Raw genomic sequence first — 16675 nt, 5'->3', positions numbered from 1 at the left:
GTACATCTTCAGCTCCAGGCCAAGGGTTATATTTTGGTTAGAGTTGCCAAGAATGATGAGGTCTTTACGTATTTGGATCCTGTTTCAGTCTTTGTTAGCCGAGGAATATGCCTTGATTGTATTTCCACTTTTTGTACATATTCTAATGCAATCATTTTACAGTCCACAGTTTCTACTCTTTAATTATTGTTCGCATATCATACAATTTCCCCTAGCTACAAATAGCTGTAATACCAATATAAATGTTGAATAAAATTTGACTTCATTAAAGTTGGTATTCTTATATAGACAAATACCCGCACACCATTCTGGGATCTTAAAGTTTTAGGGAAAAATATACTTGTAAGATTGATCAAATAATCTCATTTATGGCTTCATGGTTAACTAATTACTAAATTATTAATGGACATAATCACTTCATGAACGTTGTTTAAGAACTATATAACCTGCAATTTTTATTCTTTTATTATTGTTGCCAACTTTATTAATTCCCTTTGCTACTACCAGTCAGAGGAGCAGTATATATATAAACAATTTCTTTATAGTCAATAGGTTTAGATAGACTAATACCTGCACACCTTGCTTTGCTTTAGCTTCCAGCAAAGCATCCAGCCGAGAAGAAGCATTAACCTCATATGGGCGACGCAGATATACCTCTGGACATATCCACCAACTTGCTATGAATATCTGCAGTGATGAATGAAATCATATACCAATACATCCTTATGTCAACAAAAGCAAGAAGAACACCATAATAAATCTTGTAGTCAATGGGGCGACAGATACTCGTCAGTATAGCATCACATGAAAGGTGTTAAAGCTGACCTCAGATTTAGCTTCTTCAATTGCCGAAGCAATAGCTTCAAATGCAGTTTTTCCATCAATAAACCACTGAACTTCACTGCCATCAGCAGTCAAACCTCTTGGTGGGGCAAAGGATCCAAAACGATGAGGATGACACCATCCTTCAGGAGGCCGTAGCCCTGCATCATTAATTGCTGCCACCCAATCACGAGCTTTACCAGATCCCTTTGTCCTTATCTTCACAGTCCTGTTACCACACGTTACCTATATAACAACGAAGCATTAGTTTGTCAAATAATAATTCAGATTTACATATAATTTAATAATTGTGACATTACAGCACATAATGGATATCATACATTAGGCAATGTATCACAAAGCGGACTTAAACGATTAGTAAATTTTAATGCACCAATTAGCCATCTTTTCAGAAATGCTGTTTAAGTCTTGGAAGTTGGCATCAAAAAACATTTCAGCAACACATTATCATGGAAATCAAGCACATAAAGAAACCAAGATAACTCAAAAGAGCTCTGTATTGTATTGCATAATGATAAAGTGAAAGCTTTTTAATACGGGATTACGAGCAAGTTGAGTCAGTCCACTTTATGAATGTGGGATAGATTGAGAAACACACTAAGACATAAAAGCATAAAATAACCTAAAATCAAATTAACTTTATTAATGCCCAAGTCTAATATCTTATCAACTATTATAAACTAATATTCACTTTAACACACTCCCTTAATCCTCAATCTCTTAACTACACCAAGCTTATCCTGAAATTTTAAATATTTTGCAGGACCTAAATACTTCGTGAGAATGTCTATAGTTTGGTTCTCTGTGAAACAGTATTGCAGCTTGATAGATCCATTCTCTACAAATTGTCTGATAAAGTGGCAATGTACCTTAAAAGGTTTGATATGCTTATTGAAGAATGGATTCTTAGCAAGTTTGATTACCCCTTGATTATCACATATCAGGGGTGCTGGCTCTCCTTGTTGCATGTGCATTTTTAAAAGCATCCTTCTAAGCTAAACTGCCTCACATGCACCTTTTGATACTACATATTATGCTTCTACCAGTGAAAGGGCTACAGCATGTTTAATTTTGCTGGTCCATGTGATTAGACCCATGCCAAGGCTGAAAACATATCCAGAAGCAGATTTACTATCATCGAGAACCTCCCCAATCTGAATCTGTATACCCACACAATTGAGTGTCTTTGCTTCTGTTGTATCATATGCCAAAGTCAGGTGTCCCTTTGCACATATATAAGCACTTGTTTCGCCGCAGTCCAGTGCTCTACACTTGACACTGTCAGGAATCTGAAAAAGAAGCTCACCGCAAAACTCAAATCAGGTCTGGTGGTTGTAAGATATTCAAGCTACCGATTAGTTGCCTATATACTGACTCATTAACTGCCTTAGAGTCAGTGTTGGTTGAGAGTTTCAGCCCTTTCTCCATAGGTGTAGACAAGATTTTTCAATGCCATTCTGAACCTATCAAGCAAACTCCTGGCATATTTTATCTGTGAGACAAACATGTTGCTACCTATTTGCCAAACTTCTACACCTAGACACCACTTTAGGAGGCCTTGATCAATCATATCAAAAGTTTTGCTCATATTGGATTTGACCTATTCTACAGCACTTTCCTCACTACATGTAATAACGATATCATCTACTTAGCTGACAAGAAAAATGATATCATTACCAACTCTTTTGTCATATATATTAGAATATGAAGGACTATACTGCATCCCCTGCATCCAAGTACCTGTCAATCTCGATGTACGATGCACTAGGTGCCTACTTCAAACCATAGAGAGCCTTCTTCAGTCTACAGACCAAATGATTCTTCCCTAAAATTTGAAAACCCTATTGTTGATACATGTAAACTCTTCCTCAACTCTAGTGAGGAAAGCGCTCTTTACATCCATATGATGGACCTTTCAACCAAATTGTGCTGCCATCACTAGACAAGTCAGATGGTGCTCATCGTTGTTGTAGGAGCAAAGGTCTCCTCATAGTCAATTCCCTCTCTTTGAGAGAACCCTTTTGCAACCAACTGTGCTTTGTACTTATCAAGTGTAATATCTATCTGCTTTGTACTTGACCTTGTACACCCACTTGCAGTCAATAGGTTTCTTCCCTGGTGGAAGAGCTAAGGTGACAATGGGCACTTGTCCTACATAATATCGTCGTAGCGTCTCAAAGGGACCTTGTCAAGACTGCTTGTTTGGCTGCTAACACCGTAACACTACCTATATCTTTCTCATCCCAAATGTTGATTCAGGCTATCTGCATCAGAAAATACCAGCCTGGAAGAATCCATATGCTTAGAATCTTCCCCCCCTTCAAGTGCACCTGCCTAAAGCAAAAATTTGAATCCTCATCCACCATTGGTGGCTCGGTAATTTTGAATTCACGATAAGTGTAGAAAGTTCCAACATCCTCATCAACAACAACATCTCCGCTAAAGCTCGCCTTGATGCTATCAATATCAACCCAACATGTAGGCTTTCTGATTGTTGGTGTACCTTGTGATCAACAATTTTTTTCTTTCTGAATCTAACTTGGCTCTCTTTTCATCTGAAGTCCAAGTGTAGAAAGTAGAACCAAAGGCTTTAAAATGGCTGACATTGGGCTTTCTTCCAGACCATGATTCCTCTTGAGGCTTTTGCTTCACCACCATCACTGCAAATCTATTCAACGAATAGATTGTTGTGAATATTGCAGCAACCCAAAACTTGTTCGGAACACACTTGTTCTACAACATATACTTGGCCATCTTTGTGATAGTGTGGTTCCGCCTTTCAACCACTCTCCATTCTATTGTGGAGTCACGAGCGTAAGGTGTAGTAACCTATCTTTTAATCCCATGTTCAGCACAAAAGTTATTGAATCATGTGGAATAGAATTCACTATCATTATCATACCTAAGAGAGGTAATGTGACAACCTGACTCTTTTTCTCCCAAGGCTTTAAACTTTTGAAATTTAATAAACACATCATATTTCAATTTCAAAAAACACACCCACATTTTCCTACAGTAATCATCAACAAATAGAAGGAAATCCTTGGCACCAATGATTGGTGAGGTGTTTATTGGTCCACAAACGCTTACATGAACCAAATGAAGGACTCTTTATTCTCTTCACACTTGTCCATCCCCAAACATCTTTCTATTCATTATTAAAACATATATTCTATTCTACATGGATTTCTTTGTAAATTGGATGTTTATATAGTTATCAAATAGCTTTGTTGATAACAATTAGCATAAAAAGTGACCATCATAAAACATAAATGTCACCCAAAAATTATTAAAGTGTTAATACTCCAACACTTTGTAGCATCGGATGTGCTCTAAGCCTCAAAATTTGCAGGGAGGCTTGGACACATGTATTCCACAATACCCAGAAATCGTTTTGGGAAATTCCACCCGAAGACAGTTTTATTAAAATAATTAATTATTTTTAATGGAGGCCTAAGTCTAAACTTAGGGAATTAAAATAATTGAAGGGTATTAATATAACTGTGGGTGAAACTTCTAGAAGAAGACAAGGATCAAGCCAAAATGATATGAGCCATTGATTAGAATCTAATCTGGGTCGTTGGTTCTCAACAGAAGGATTATAAGAGGAGGCTTGATGGGCATTTGGAAAACACATCGAGTGGGAGATCAGAAGATCAGATTTCTGAAGCACAGCAATTGTCGGAAGAGAAATTTGAAGTGATCTTTTGCAGTGAGGGGCAGTGATAGTATCCAATGGGGAGTTTTCCTAGGTTAGAAGAGTACAAGGTAGAAAGCGGCAGAACGACATCCAGAGAGGCTGACGTTGGGTCACGCGGAGTTGATGCAATGGCAGCGCAGAGCCTCAAGGGAACCAGGGTGTGAGACTGGGAGGCTGAGAGTTGAAGTTTCCAGCCAACAAAGGGTCGAGAGGAAGAGCAGCACAGTCCCCAACAGAGGTGACGCAGAGACTGCGTGGGGTTGATGTAGTTCTGTGTAGAAGCTGACGCAGAGGCTCACTTCTAGCATATCAAATTCGGAACTTCCAGTGACAGGGTGAGATCATCTCACTATTTCGTTTTGTCCAGTTTATCTCTGTATTGGATAGCCAGTTGGTCGTCCAACGATTTGTACTCACAATTACTACTGCATAATAATAAAACCCTCAGCTGTTGCACCAGTTTTCCCACACTGGGTTTTTCTGGGGACATTTGTCCAAAAATAACTGTGTAGATGTGTTGTGTATTTCTTTCTTGTTCAGTTTCTGGTTTCCGCATTTTATTTAAATGGCGAAGGTTGCAGTGTATTAGTTTTGGTGTTTACTGTAGGAAACAGTAAATAATTTTTTTCAACAATTAACAAATAGAAGAAACGTAATCAGTTGTTGCAGTAGAAATTTGGGCTTCCAAATTTTCGCATGGTACCAAAGCTGCAGTTGAAGCAAGATAGCATAGTTGGAAGAGCCCAGCGCTGAAGATAAGGAATGTCGAAGTGTTGCGTAGGCAGCAAATCGAATCCCCTGAGGGATTGCGTAGTCTAGGCCAAGAGGGAAAAATTTTCGAGGAAGGTCTCTCTCTGAGTGAGTCGACAGAGAGGTAAGACTTCGGATCAAAGTTTGCCAGTGTGAGAGGGAGCAGTGCAGCGGCTTCAACAAAGACGCAGTTTTTTGGTGTGACATAGTTTTCTGCGGCAGTGGCTAGCGCAGAAGATCGTCAAAAGGAAGAAGGGAGACACTGTTGAGGGAATTCTTCCTCAGAGGACTTCCAGCCAAGAAGTCTGATTTCTCAAGTGCTGAGCAGCAGCAGAGAGGAGTAGATCTACTAACTCCAACAGGGAGTGCGTAGGCCAGCCTAGTGTTGCGCAGAGGAGAGAGGAGGTAGTTCGACAACTCGTTGGCAGAGATGGCAGCAAATGGGTTGCGAGATCAGGATCGGTTGGAGGGAGCATCCAACTATGTGATCTGGAAGGCAAGGATCTCATGCCTTCTAGATGAGCACAATCTCAAAACTTACGTCGACAATGTGGTAGTTGTACCCACGGATCCAGATCCGCTCAAGAAGTACAAGGCCGATATGGCGAAGGCCAAGTGGATGATCCTCGACAAAGTGAGGGATCATGTAGTGTGTCACATTACCGGCAAGGATACTGCCTGGCAAATGTGGGAAGCCTTGGCCACATTATACGAAGGATCTTCCGAGCAGTAGAAGATGTACTTGGAGCAAAAGATGAGATCCACGCAGATGTAGAAGAGGGAACACATTGATACGTTCCTTACAAAGCTTCAGGAGATCTGAGACTCGTTGGCAGCTGTGGGGTCAACACCTCAACCTACTAAGATGGTGAGGTTGGCCCTGGATTCAGTCTCAGAAGAGTGGCAAGTGTTTGTCCAGAGTATCTTGGGCAGAGAAAGATTGTTGGATTGGGAAGGAATGTGGCCGCTCTTCAGCAGGAAGAGATGAGGAGAGACTTAGTCAAGTGCAAACTTGACAATGGCAGCAGCGGCAGTGGGACGAAGCTAAAGGAGGAGGATGAGAATGCAGTTCTTGAATCTAAGGGGCAGCAGGAGCAGCGGAAGAAGAAGAAAGATGTTTCGAAGACCAAGTGCTTCCGGTGTGGTGAACTTGGTCACTACGGTACGTAGTGTCCTCTCAAGAAGAAGGACAAGGACGAAAAGCATGATCCAAAGGCTACATCCGCACAGATCGAAGAGGAGGAGTTTGCCATGATTTCCCAGAGGTGGGGTGATATAGAACTATAGTTCGAAAGACTGTGTTATGTAAAAAATTAGTTTATTTAAGGTTATTGTTTAATTTTAGGTTTAGTTAGATGAAAGGGCACGATCATAAGATCATGCCCTTTCCCAAGGGGTGTCCGTGGCGGTATATAAGCTAGGAACCCCATTGTAATCAATCATCATCTGTCTCTTCTTTTATTAATAAATTATTTCTATATATATTTCTGTTATCCAGAAGTTTTTACACTTCATTGGTATCAGAGCGAGTTGATTCTCGGAGCGCTTCTCCTGCTACACAACTCCTCATACACGGTTCTGTCATTATTTCCTTCATCTGCATTTGCTTCATATACTCCTCACTGCCTTGTTCCGCTGCCATTTGCGTCCCCTGTCCACACCGCATTCCACAGCAGCCACAATCGCTTTCGTTAGGATCACCGATTACTGTAGCAGGCCGAACTCACGCCACCGAATTCCTGTGCAAACGTCCACAATGCCCGGTAATCTCTGCGGTGATATACGGTTCGGTCAAGTTTGGACTTGGAATTCCTGTGCAAACGTCCACAGTGCCGTGTAATCTCTGCGGTGATATACGGTTGAGAAAAGTTTGTTTTTTCCTTTGAATGGTCAACGGAGGTGACCCCCCCACCAGCAAACGTGACGGTCAGCGGAACTATCAATATATACACTGCGTATAACATTTATTTGTATATATATAACGTGAAATATATATGATATAAAATATATATAACGTTTATTTATATATAATATATATAATATATATAACATATATATATAATTATATTATATATTATATATAATTTAATTAATTAAATTTATTTATTTATTTATATATAATATATATAAACATATATATATAATTATATTATATATAATATATATAATTTAATTAATTAAATTTATTTTAATTAATTAAAAGTTTTATATATATAAAAAGTTAATTTAATTAATTTTAAAAGTTATATATATAAAATTTAATTTAATTAATTAAATTTATTTTAATTAATTAAAATTTATTTTAGCTAAAATAAAAAAATAAAAAAAGGAGGGAGGAAAAATATTTTAGCTGGCAAATAAATACACGCCCCCGCAAACCCGCTCAATGTCGACAATGACAATGGCGGATTTCCAAAAAAGGTTGTTGGATGTAGAGCAAAAGATAAATAACAACTACGATGAGGTCAGTAAAAGATTAAATGAAGTCGAGAGCAAGCTGGGGGAGCAAGCGGACAAAATCAAAAATCTTGAAGATACGACAAATCGAATAGAGATAAAAATGGAAAGTCAACATGTCCAAACAGAAGTAAACTTCAAAAAGGTCTTAACAATGCTAAAAGTTCTGTGTAAAAGGTCGAATTGTACGCCCGAACAACTACTGAAAGAAGGTGAAGAGAATCAAGAACACGTCTCGTCGGATTCAACTAAGTCCACAGACTCTCATGACAAGGTTGAATCCCCAAAAAAATCAGCGACACCCCACCAAGAAGCAAGTAACACAGTCTTTACAAACAAGCAACTCTGGGATAACTTTACCAATCAACACCCTTTTTTCGCTCAACCAGTGGCAACATACCAGCGAAGGGCAAAGGTCGAGATGCCTAAATTCGATGGAGACGAAAAAAACAATGTTGCATGGATAAATAAAGCAAAAGAATACTTTGAGATATATGACATCACTGACGATGACGAAAAGCTCAGACATGCATCCATGAAAATGGAGGGAGAAGCATATAACTGGTATATGTGGTGGAAAAAGACAACACATGTCATTAGCTGGAGGAAATTTAAAGATGCATTCTTCAAAAGATTCCAAGGTGTAAAGGAAGAAGAGTTCTTTTCAAAACTCATCAAACTACGACAAAAAGGAAGTGTCGATGAATACACTCAAGAATGGGAGACCTTAGTAACACGAGTACCTGGGTTATCAGAATCTCGTCTAATTCAGTCATACATCTCGGGACTCAAAACCCATTTACAAGCAGAACTTGAGATGCATGATATTACATCTATAGAAGAAGCAAGACGAAAAGCAAAAACAGCCGAAAAGAAATCCGAACCAATATTTTGGTCAACAGCGGAAAAAGCTTATGCAAGACGAAGGATACCCCAGTATGTGGACTCAAATAATACAAGATATGTTCCACCACATCGTCGTGAAGATGAAAAATCTAATGTGGAAATGCAAAGGATAAAAGAGGGTAAATGTAAACGCTGTGGTGAGAAGTGGGACCCCAAACATAGATGTGCTAAAGGAAAAGAACCAAAGAACCTATATAATTGTGAAGCAACCAATGATTCAAACAGTGAAGATTATGACGTAGAAGACACAGAAGACGCCCCAGAATTCTCACCAGAACTAGATGATGGAAGTATTCCACAAGTATCATTATCAGCTATGACAGGTATATCACAACCTCAGACTTTAAAGTTAAAAGGACACATAAAGAAGAACAAAGTAGTGGTTCTCGTCGACTCTGGAAGCACACACAATTTTTTAGATGCAACCGTGGCAAAGAGACTCAATATTTTTTCGTTTCCCTTACCAAACATGAAAGTGATGATAGCTAACGGTAAGAAGATTGAAAAGGTGGGAAAATGCCATAAGGTTAAATTGCAGATTCAAGACTTCAGTTTAGAGTCTCCGTTTTTCACAGTACCGTTAGGAGGAGTAGATGTAGTCTTAGGTATCCAATGGTTGCGAACTTTAGGTACTTATGCCGCTAACCACCAAGTACAATTTATAAAATTCAAATGGGGAGGTCAGAAGTACAAACTACATGGATTCCAAGCACTAGAAAATCATGATGTATCATCATCTCAGATGATGAAGCTGAGTCGAAAAAGAGCACCTACTTATGCAGTACAATGTCATCAATTAGAAATATTATCTGCAAATATGACCAGAGAAGAATCACCAGAGATACAAGATCTGATTCGAAAGCATGAAAAAGTATTTCAAGACCTACCTATGAAGATGCCGCCTAATAGGGAAATTGAGCATACAATAGAAGTCAAGGCAAGACCAGACCCTGTTAACATCAAGCCATACCGATATCCACATCACCAAAAAACGAAACTTGAGAGATTAATCCAAGACCTTTTAAAATGTGCGACCTTGATCATCTTAGAATATCTGATCAAGTGGAAGGACTTACCCGAAGAAAACGCTTTCTGGGAGAATGAATCATTCTTCAACAACATCCGTCGTTACTTATGCTTTGAGGACAAAGCATTCTTTCGAGAGGAAGGCAATGTTATGTAAAAAATTAGTTTATTTTAGGTTATTGTTTAATTTTAGGTTTAGTTAGATGAAAGGGCACGATCATAAGATCATGCCCTTTCCCAAGGGGTGTCCGTGGCGGTATATAAGCCAGGAACCCCATTGTAATCAATCATCATCTGTCTCTTCTTTTATTAATAAATTATTTCTATATATATTTATGATACCAATGAAGTGTAAAAACTTCTGGATAACAGAAATATATATAGAAATAATTTATTAATAAAAGAAGAGACAGATGATGATTGATTACAATGGGGTTCCTGGCTTATATACCGCCACGGACACCCCTTGGGAAAGGGCATGATCTTATGATCGTGCCCTTTCATCTAACTAAACCTAAAATTAAACAATAACCTAAAATAAACTAATTTTTTACATAACAGACTGCAATTGGGAAGGATCCTTGAGGTGTCCACCTCATGGATCAATACCTTGCTATGAGAGCCCAAATCAGAAGTAGCAAGATGGACCAGTGTCAGTTGGTGCAGAGGAGTGTCGAAGTGACAATTGTAGTAGCTAAGAGCGTCAAAGACTAAGCAACACAGAGCTAGAGTCAGCAACTATGCAGTTGGCACAAACCAGAAGTCAGCAGCAACACAGAGGCTTCAGAAGGTCATCGCAGAGACTAGCAGCAATCAAAACTCCAGCAACAAGATGCATCATACTGAACACATGTTTAGTAATTTAGGATGCTTTTCCGTTGTTGATGCAGTTGCAGCAGCAGTTGGAGAAGGTTGCAGTGCAGATGCGATATTGGCAATGGCAATGCCATCAGCAGCACGGATGCAGAATTTGAGAGGGAGTTGCAATACAGATGCAGTGTTGGCAATGGCAGGGCCAACAGCAGTACAGATGCAGCGTTTGTGTAGTAGTTGATGGGCAGAGATGTCAAACATCAGCAGTGCAGAGGGAGATGTTACAAAGAAGGGTAATGCTTCAATAGGTTGCAATACTAGAGCACATTCCTCGTAAGAGGGAGTGTTGATTTTTGGTAGCATCGGATGTGCTCTAAGCCTCAAAATTTGCAAGGAGGCTTGGACACATGTATTCCACAATACCCAGAATCGTTTTGGGAAATTCCACCTGGAGACAGTTTTATTAAAATAATTAATTTTTTTTATGGAAGCCTAAGTTTAAACTTAGGGAATTAAAATAATTAAAGGGTATTAATCTAACTGTGGGTGAAACTTCTAGAAGAAAACGAGGATCAAGCCAAAATGATCTGAGCCATTGATTAGAATCTAATCTGGGTCGTTGATTCTCAACACAAGGATTATAAGAGGAGGCTTGATGGGCATTTGCAAAACACATCAAGTGGGAGATCAGAAGATCGAATTTTAGTGTTTATTGTAGGAAACAGTAAATAATTTTGTTCAGTAATTAGCAAATAGAAGAAACGTAATTAGTTGCTATAGTAGAATTTGAGCTTCCAATTTTTCACGCTTTGGGGTCTAGGAAGTCATTAACTATATTTACTCAAAATTCTCCAAGGAAATCAAAATAAAATTATTCAAACGAGAATATACAGTGACAGGGACATAAAATATAAGCAAACGAACTAGATCACGAAGTTGTTACATTGTCAGTGGTTCTAGCTCCTTCCAATATAAGGAATGGCTTGCAGATGTAATAAACTATGACATCTCTTAAAATCTCACCAAGAATTCGCAAATTCCTAACACATGTTAACGAAAAGCTCTATCTATAAAACAAAGAAGCTATCCTATAAATTCATGTTTTACCAAAAAGCAATCACCTAGGTTATATTCACTCATAATCATGAAGCAACACACCTCAAACAAACAGTTCAATAAAAGCATCAAAGACCTAAGCAAGCTTTGCAGAATGTAAAAACAAAATTATTGGACAATTTTTCTAAATCTCAAGAAGATCCCAAGTACAATTTGTCACCTAACACAAGAGCTTTTGAAGAAGAATCTAAATAAAGAATGTGAACTTATAAATCTCGATGTGTCATTGTAGACAACATGGTCAATGTAATTAAGGAAGGCCTTAAAGGTTAGGATACAGCCATTTGTTAGGATACATGGGCCATGCATCTACAAAAAAAAGACCATTAGTTTACTTCATTATCTATAGGTGCTCCTCCTTCACAATACAACATAACTCCAGGCAATATTAACTCAAACTGAACACACAGGAAAAGCTAGAGAGCAAACAGATTTTTTAGATCAGCATTCAAATATTGCATCCACAAGTTACATTGTCTGCACCAAATAATACTCATAAGGCTTACTGTATATCCAAAACGCAAAGGATTGCGTTCCTTGGTCAGCTTTGCTAGAAGTATCTGGCCATCTCCGTTTCCATCCGAAGGAGAAAGAACGTCAAAGATAATAATATCCAAAAGAGTGGCATCAAAGGGATCTGCCAAAAATGCCAGGAACCCAGGTTTCAGCACAGCCCATACCTACACAAAATAGGAAAACTGTTAGCATTTTCTATTTGATAAGGTGAGTCGAACATGCATCAAAAAAAGTTGAAATAAAGAAGGAAAGAAAGGATAACTAGAAATTATAAGCATCTTCAATACAGCTAAAAGTAGTAGGTATAAAATATATGTATACAGCTAAAAGTAGTAGCTATAAAATACATGGATGAAACATGAAGGCAGCAGAAATGTTTCACTAAAATCTCTAATTATGCAATGGTGTACCATAAATCATCTATTAACAGACGATATCCATATACATAAGTACTCATAGCAGCCATCTTCCTGCATGTTAAATAGATGAAAAACATTCATGTGACGCCTTGCCTTTAATGTTGCCGAAGAGAATACACTCATATATGCATACATCTGAGTATGAAACTACTTGTAGGTTTTAAATGTTAAAAGATCATATTTAAAAATGAAATTGTTAGCCACAAGTTGGTCTTGTATTATATTATGGTTAATGCCGACCTGTGGATAGAATCTCGGTATCACTCTTATTATTACGATCTAATGATATACATTATCATTAAATGGAATCCATAATTAGTTAAGTGAAGAATCGTTTCCCAACCATTGGGTATCTGTCTATGTATCAAAAGGACCCTTTCTATATTTGAGTATTCATCACAAGCAGAAGAATTCCTAATCAATATTCTGCTCACCCCCACATCTACATTCACCATGTGCATATATTGTATATTCTATAGACCAGAGAATAAGAACTTCACAATCATTCTTCTGTACAACGAATGATGTTGTGTTTGCTCCTTACACTTTGCATGAGATTATCTCTTGATTAATTATATATCATTGTCATTTTAAACTCTTAAATTTGAGTGGATTGCACTTTCAACAATTGGCCCCATCATCAAACATAAAATTTGACAAATGAAATACCCCCAATTCATGTAGGAAAATCATCAACAAGAGACACCAATTTGGTCAAAGACCAGGGAAAAACTCACTGGTTGATGGTGATTATAAATTTTATATAGATAATGCATAAATTTGAAGAGAGGGAAACGATGGTTAATATTATTCTACGCATATGAAATGAGACAAAAGGTGATGTCTTGTGAGAGAGAGAGATGTGAGCAATGTTACAACAAAATATAGTGCCGAAATGATGTAAAGTCCCAAGCATCAAGGGGCTAGATTTTTGCAACTTAGAAAGTCACCTCAATAGCCCTTCTTCTCTCTTCTAGTTATATCTTCTACAATTCAAGGGTTGTATCCCTAAAAGGTAGGATTGCTGAGGCTATAGAGTGGAGGCACAAGGTGATTTAGTGAAGAGATAGTCTAAGCAAAAAAGGCGGTAGTATTATAATGGATGATTGAATCAATGAATGGTGTGAGAGGGGAAAGATGAAGAAAAACCCCAAGATCAAGTACCTTATAATACCTTGGGAGAATAGAGTCAAGGGGGGGTATAAACCAAAGGGGGGAAATGCGCGAATATATAAGGAAATAGGGGTTGCTATGCATGCCAGAAAGCCTTAGCTTGCTGGTTTATATTGCAGAAAAATTGTCCTTGGAAAGCTAGGTGTGCTATTCAAAATGTTAGTGTCGGGTGATGCCATATCATGCTACTAGAAATTAGGTTTATTAGGTGTAAGTTTGTAACAACAATAAGGATAAACAGGGGTTGAATTCTCACAATTACTTTATCCAAATGAATCACGATTGATTACAAGACCTGCACATGAATAATACAAACGTTTCCCACAATGGAAATCAACATATGAAAGTCAACTGCATAATGAAAGACTCACATAAAAGATGCTATGTTGAATTTCCTAACCCCGGTAAGTTAGCAAATTACTGCTTAGTATTTCCCTGCTGTGAATTAATTTAAATTGCAGCTTACTGAATAAAATGAACTATTGGGACTTTTAACCGGTAAAATAAATATTTTTTGTTAATTTTCCACTGCTCTATGCTATATCAATTACTTTAGCCCAATTCAATTCTTCAATTAGCAATCTTTTCAATAACAATTAATTCTTCCAATGATCAATAGTAATTGAAGATAAAACAATAAATGTGATGACAATCAAGAGCATCAACAAGAGACACCAATTTGGTCAAAGACCAGGGAAAAACTCCACAATGGGGGAAAACCCTTTGAAAATTCTTCTTCTATTAGATTGTCTTTAAATGTTCAGCAGAGAGTACAATGAGCCAAATTCAATAATTAGACAAAGTAAAAACCTTGACATGACCAACAAAAATCAATATGCCAATGATGAAATAGTCAAATCTGGTCAACTGTCATAAATCTGCAATTCTTTCCAAGACAACAGCCATCCAAATGTGCCCTAACCAGTCCACAAAGTCAATGGTCAACCCTTCCAATCAGCTCGGTCAAATCAGCAATAAATGTGGCCTCGAGTGCTGATCAAAGTCAGCCCAAAGCAGTCTTGAATACTCAGTCAAAAGAGAGAAATTCTGCAATCAATCGCTGTGGTCAAACCTACGGTCAACCCAAAAGTCAATGCCAATCAAACAGCCTAGATCACCTCAGTTTTTCTTGCAGTCAACTCAGCCTCGAGAAATCCGAATTTTCAGTCAAAGAATCTCAAAGGATGAAGTCAAACTCGGTCAAATGAGAGAGAAACTTCTGCAGTCAAAGTATGCAATTTTTCCTGTGTTCAACTCAAGTCAAACAGCTCCAAACTCCTCAGTTTTTGTGCCAAAAGATGCAACCTAGTGAGGCAGAGATACCCCAGAAAAATCGAACCAAAATGATGCCAAATAACCCTTCATCAACACTGATCAAAGTGCAGATTAGCTGAGATTTTCGGCCACCTGAAATTCGTCCTCCTTGCCCACACGTGTGAAAAAGAGCTGCCTCAGACTTGTACAAACCAATCAGATTGAGAAAGAGAAGATGAGATGATGTGATGCGATGTCCAATTGAGCTTGAGGTCACTTGTATTTATATGCATTGGAGGAGGAGCAATTTGTCCTTAGGCTGACCTTGACAATTTGTGCACCTATGGGCTTGACTTCAAAAATACATTTTTCCTCGTCCAAATTCAGTGCTTCAAAGGTCAATTTTGGTCCTCTCAGAAAGAGGAATCTATTCATATGATTGGGATCACTGAGCTGCCAAATTAACAATTTTCAGCAGAAGCAAACTTAACCAGGTTTAGGCCCAACCAAGTTTCAAGTTCATAAAGTCACATCAAGTTTAATGCCCACCCCAACATATTTCAGGCTGCTGTCATAGACATGAATATTTTCGAACTTAAAACACAAGAACCTACTCTCCTCACTTTGTCTGAAAATAACACAAGCAACCCACAAATTTAACACGGGTGTTTTTTGTCAAGTAACCCTGGGAAAACCCCAGAGGGAAAATCAGTAAGAGAGGAGATTTTTATTTCTCTGAGAAATTTTACAGAGGTCAAATCAGCAATAAATACAACTTATCTCCCTTGGAAATCATGCCCAGATTTCCCAAAATTGTTGAGAAATCTAGGGCATCAATAGTTAGGTGATTTCTCTACTTATGATAATTGCTTGTGATAGACTTTTGCTTCTTGATTATGATCTTCTCTTTCTTGTAATTATTATTGTGTTCTTTTCATCAAGACAATTATCAGATCATAAGCAAATAAAGAGACAAGAGACAGTGTATACGCTTGTCAACCAGGGCCAAAACCTCTCACTCTTTGCGAGGAAAACCCAAAAGAAATTCTTCTTATAGATCTTCAATTGACGAACACCAAGACCATGATACAGACCCTTGACACTAGAGTTCTCCCAAGACCAAGTCACTAGCCTCCTCTCCAACACTACTCTTCCTCTTCTCCTTCTCGACTTCCTTGAGAATCTCGGTCTCTTCTTGTAGGTCTGCAACCCTACCACAAAAACCCTAGAAGACTTTCGCTCCTTGATTAGTCTCCTTAAGAGGGAGACTACTTTCACTTCCTTACTCAGCCTCCTTGAGCGAAGTCCTTTCCCAAACTAGATCAATGCAAACTATGGTCTATCCTTGCTAACTTCAGACCTGCTCTTCCTCGCACGTGTGAGGGTAATCTGGCCCAAAAACAGTCCTCTAAAGATGACCCTCTCCTTCGCTATCTTCCTTCGTTTCTCGCTGGCTTGGAGGCTTCTTCTAAGATGTAATGCGCACTTCCTTTTGGAGACTTGCTTCACCGAACTGCTTGCCTTCAAATGAGGCCGAGCACTACTATATATACATGTTTGCCCATGTCCCTTAGGCCAACATGATCACTTGGAGGAGGGCTGACATCATCTTCTAGATTTCTTGCTTCGTTGTAGGCCGATTTGAAGAGGGCTAGTGACAAGGTCTTGTTGGAAATACTGAGTTGGGGGTGAATCAGTGTTT

At 38.4% G+C, this 16675-nt stretch overlaps 1 protein-coding gene across 2 annotated transcripts in view; it reads right to left on the bottom strand.

Moving 5' to 3' along the window:
* Positions 1 to 16675, bottom strand: part of PLDP1 (phospholipase D P1) — a 349866-nt gene that overhangs the window by 247099 nt on the left and 86092 nt on the right. For both annotated transcript variants that reach the window (XM_089419470.1, XM_089419468.1), the window contains exons 6-8: positions 12118 to 12291; positions 826 to 1068; positions 571 to 687 (exon numbers count right to left, since the gene is read on the bottom strand). In XM_089419470.1, coding sequence (XP_089275596.1) covers positions 571 to 687; positions 826 to 1068; positions 12118 to 12291 — 534 coding nt within the window. The remainder of the gene's footprint in view (positions 1 to 570; positions 688 to 825; positions 1069 to 12117; positions 12292 to 16675) is intronic.

The sequence above is a fragment of the Pinus tabuliformis genome, chromosome 4_1, assembly GCF_031772625.1.
Source record: "Pinus tabuliformis cultivar Carrire ecotype Pingquan chromosome 4_1, CPIR1, whole genome shotgun sequence".
NCBI lineage: Eukaryota > Viridiplantae > Streptophyta > Pinopsida > Pinales > Pinaceae > Pinus > Pinus tabuliformis.
This window is presented reverse-complemented; position numbering and strand designations above follow the sequence as displayed.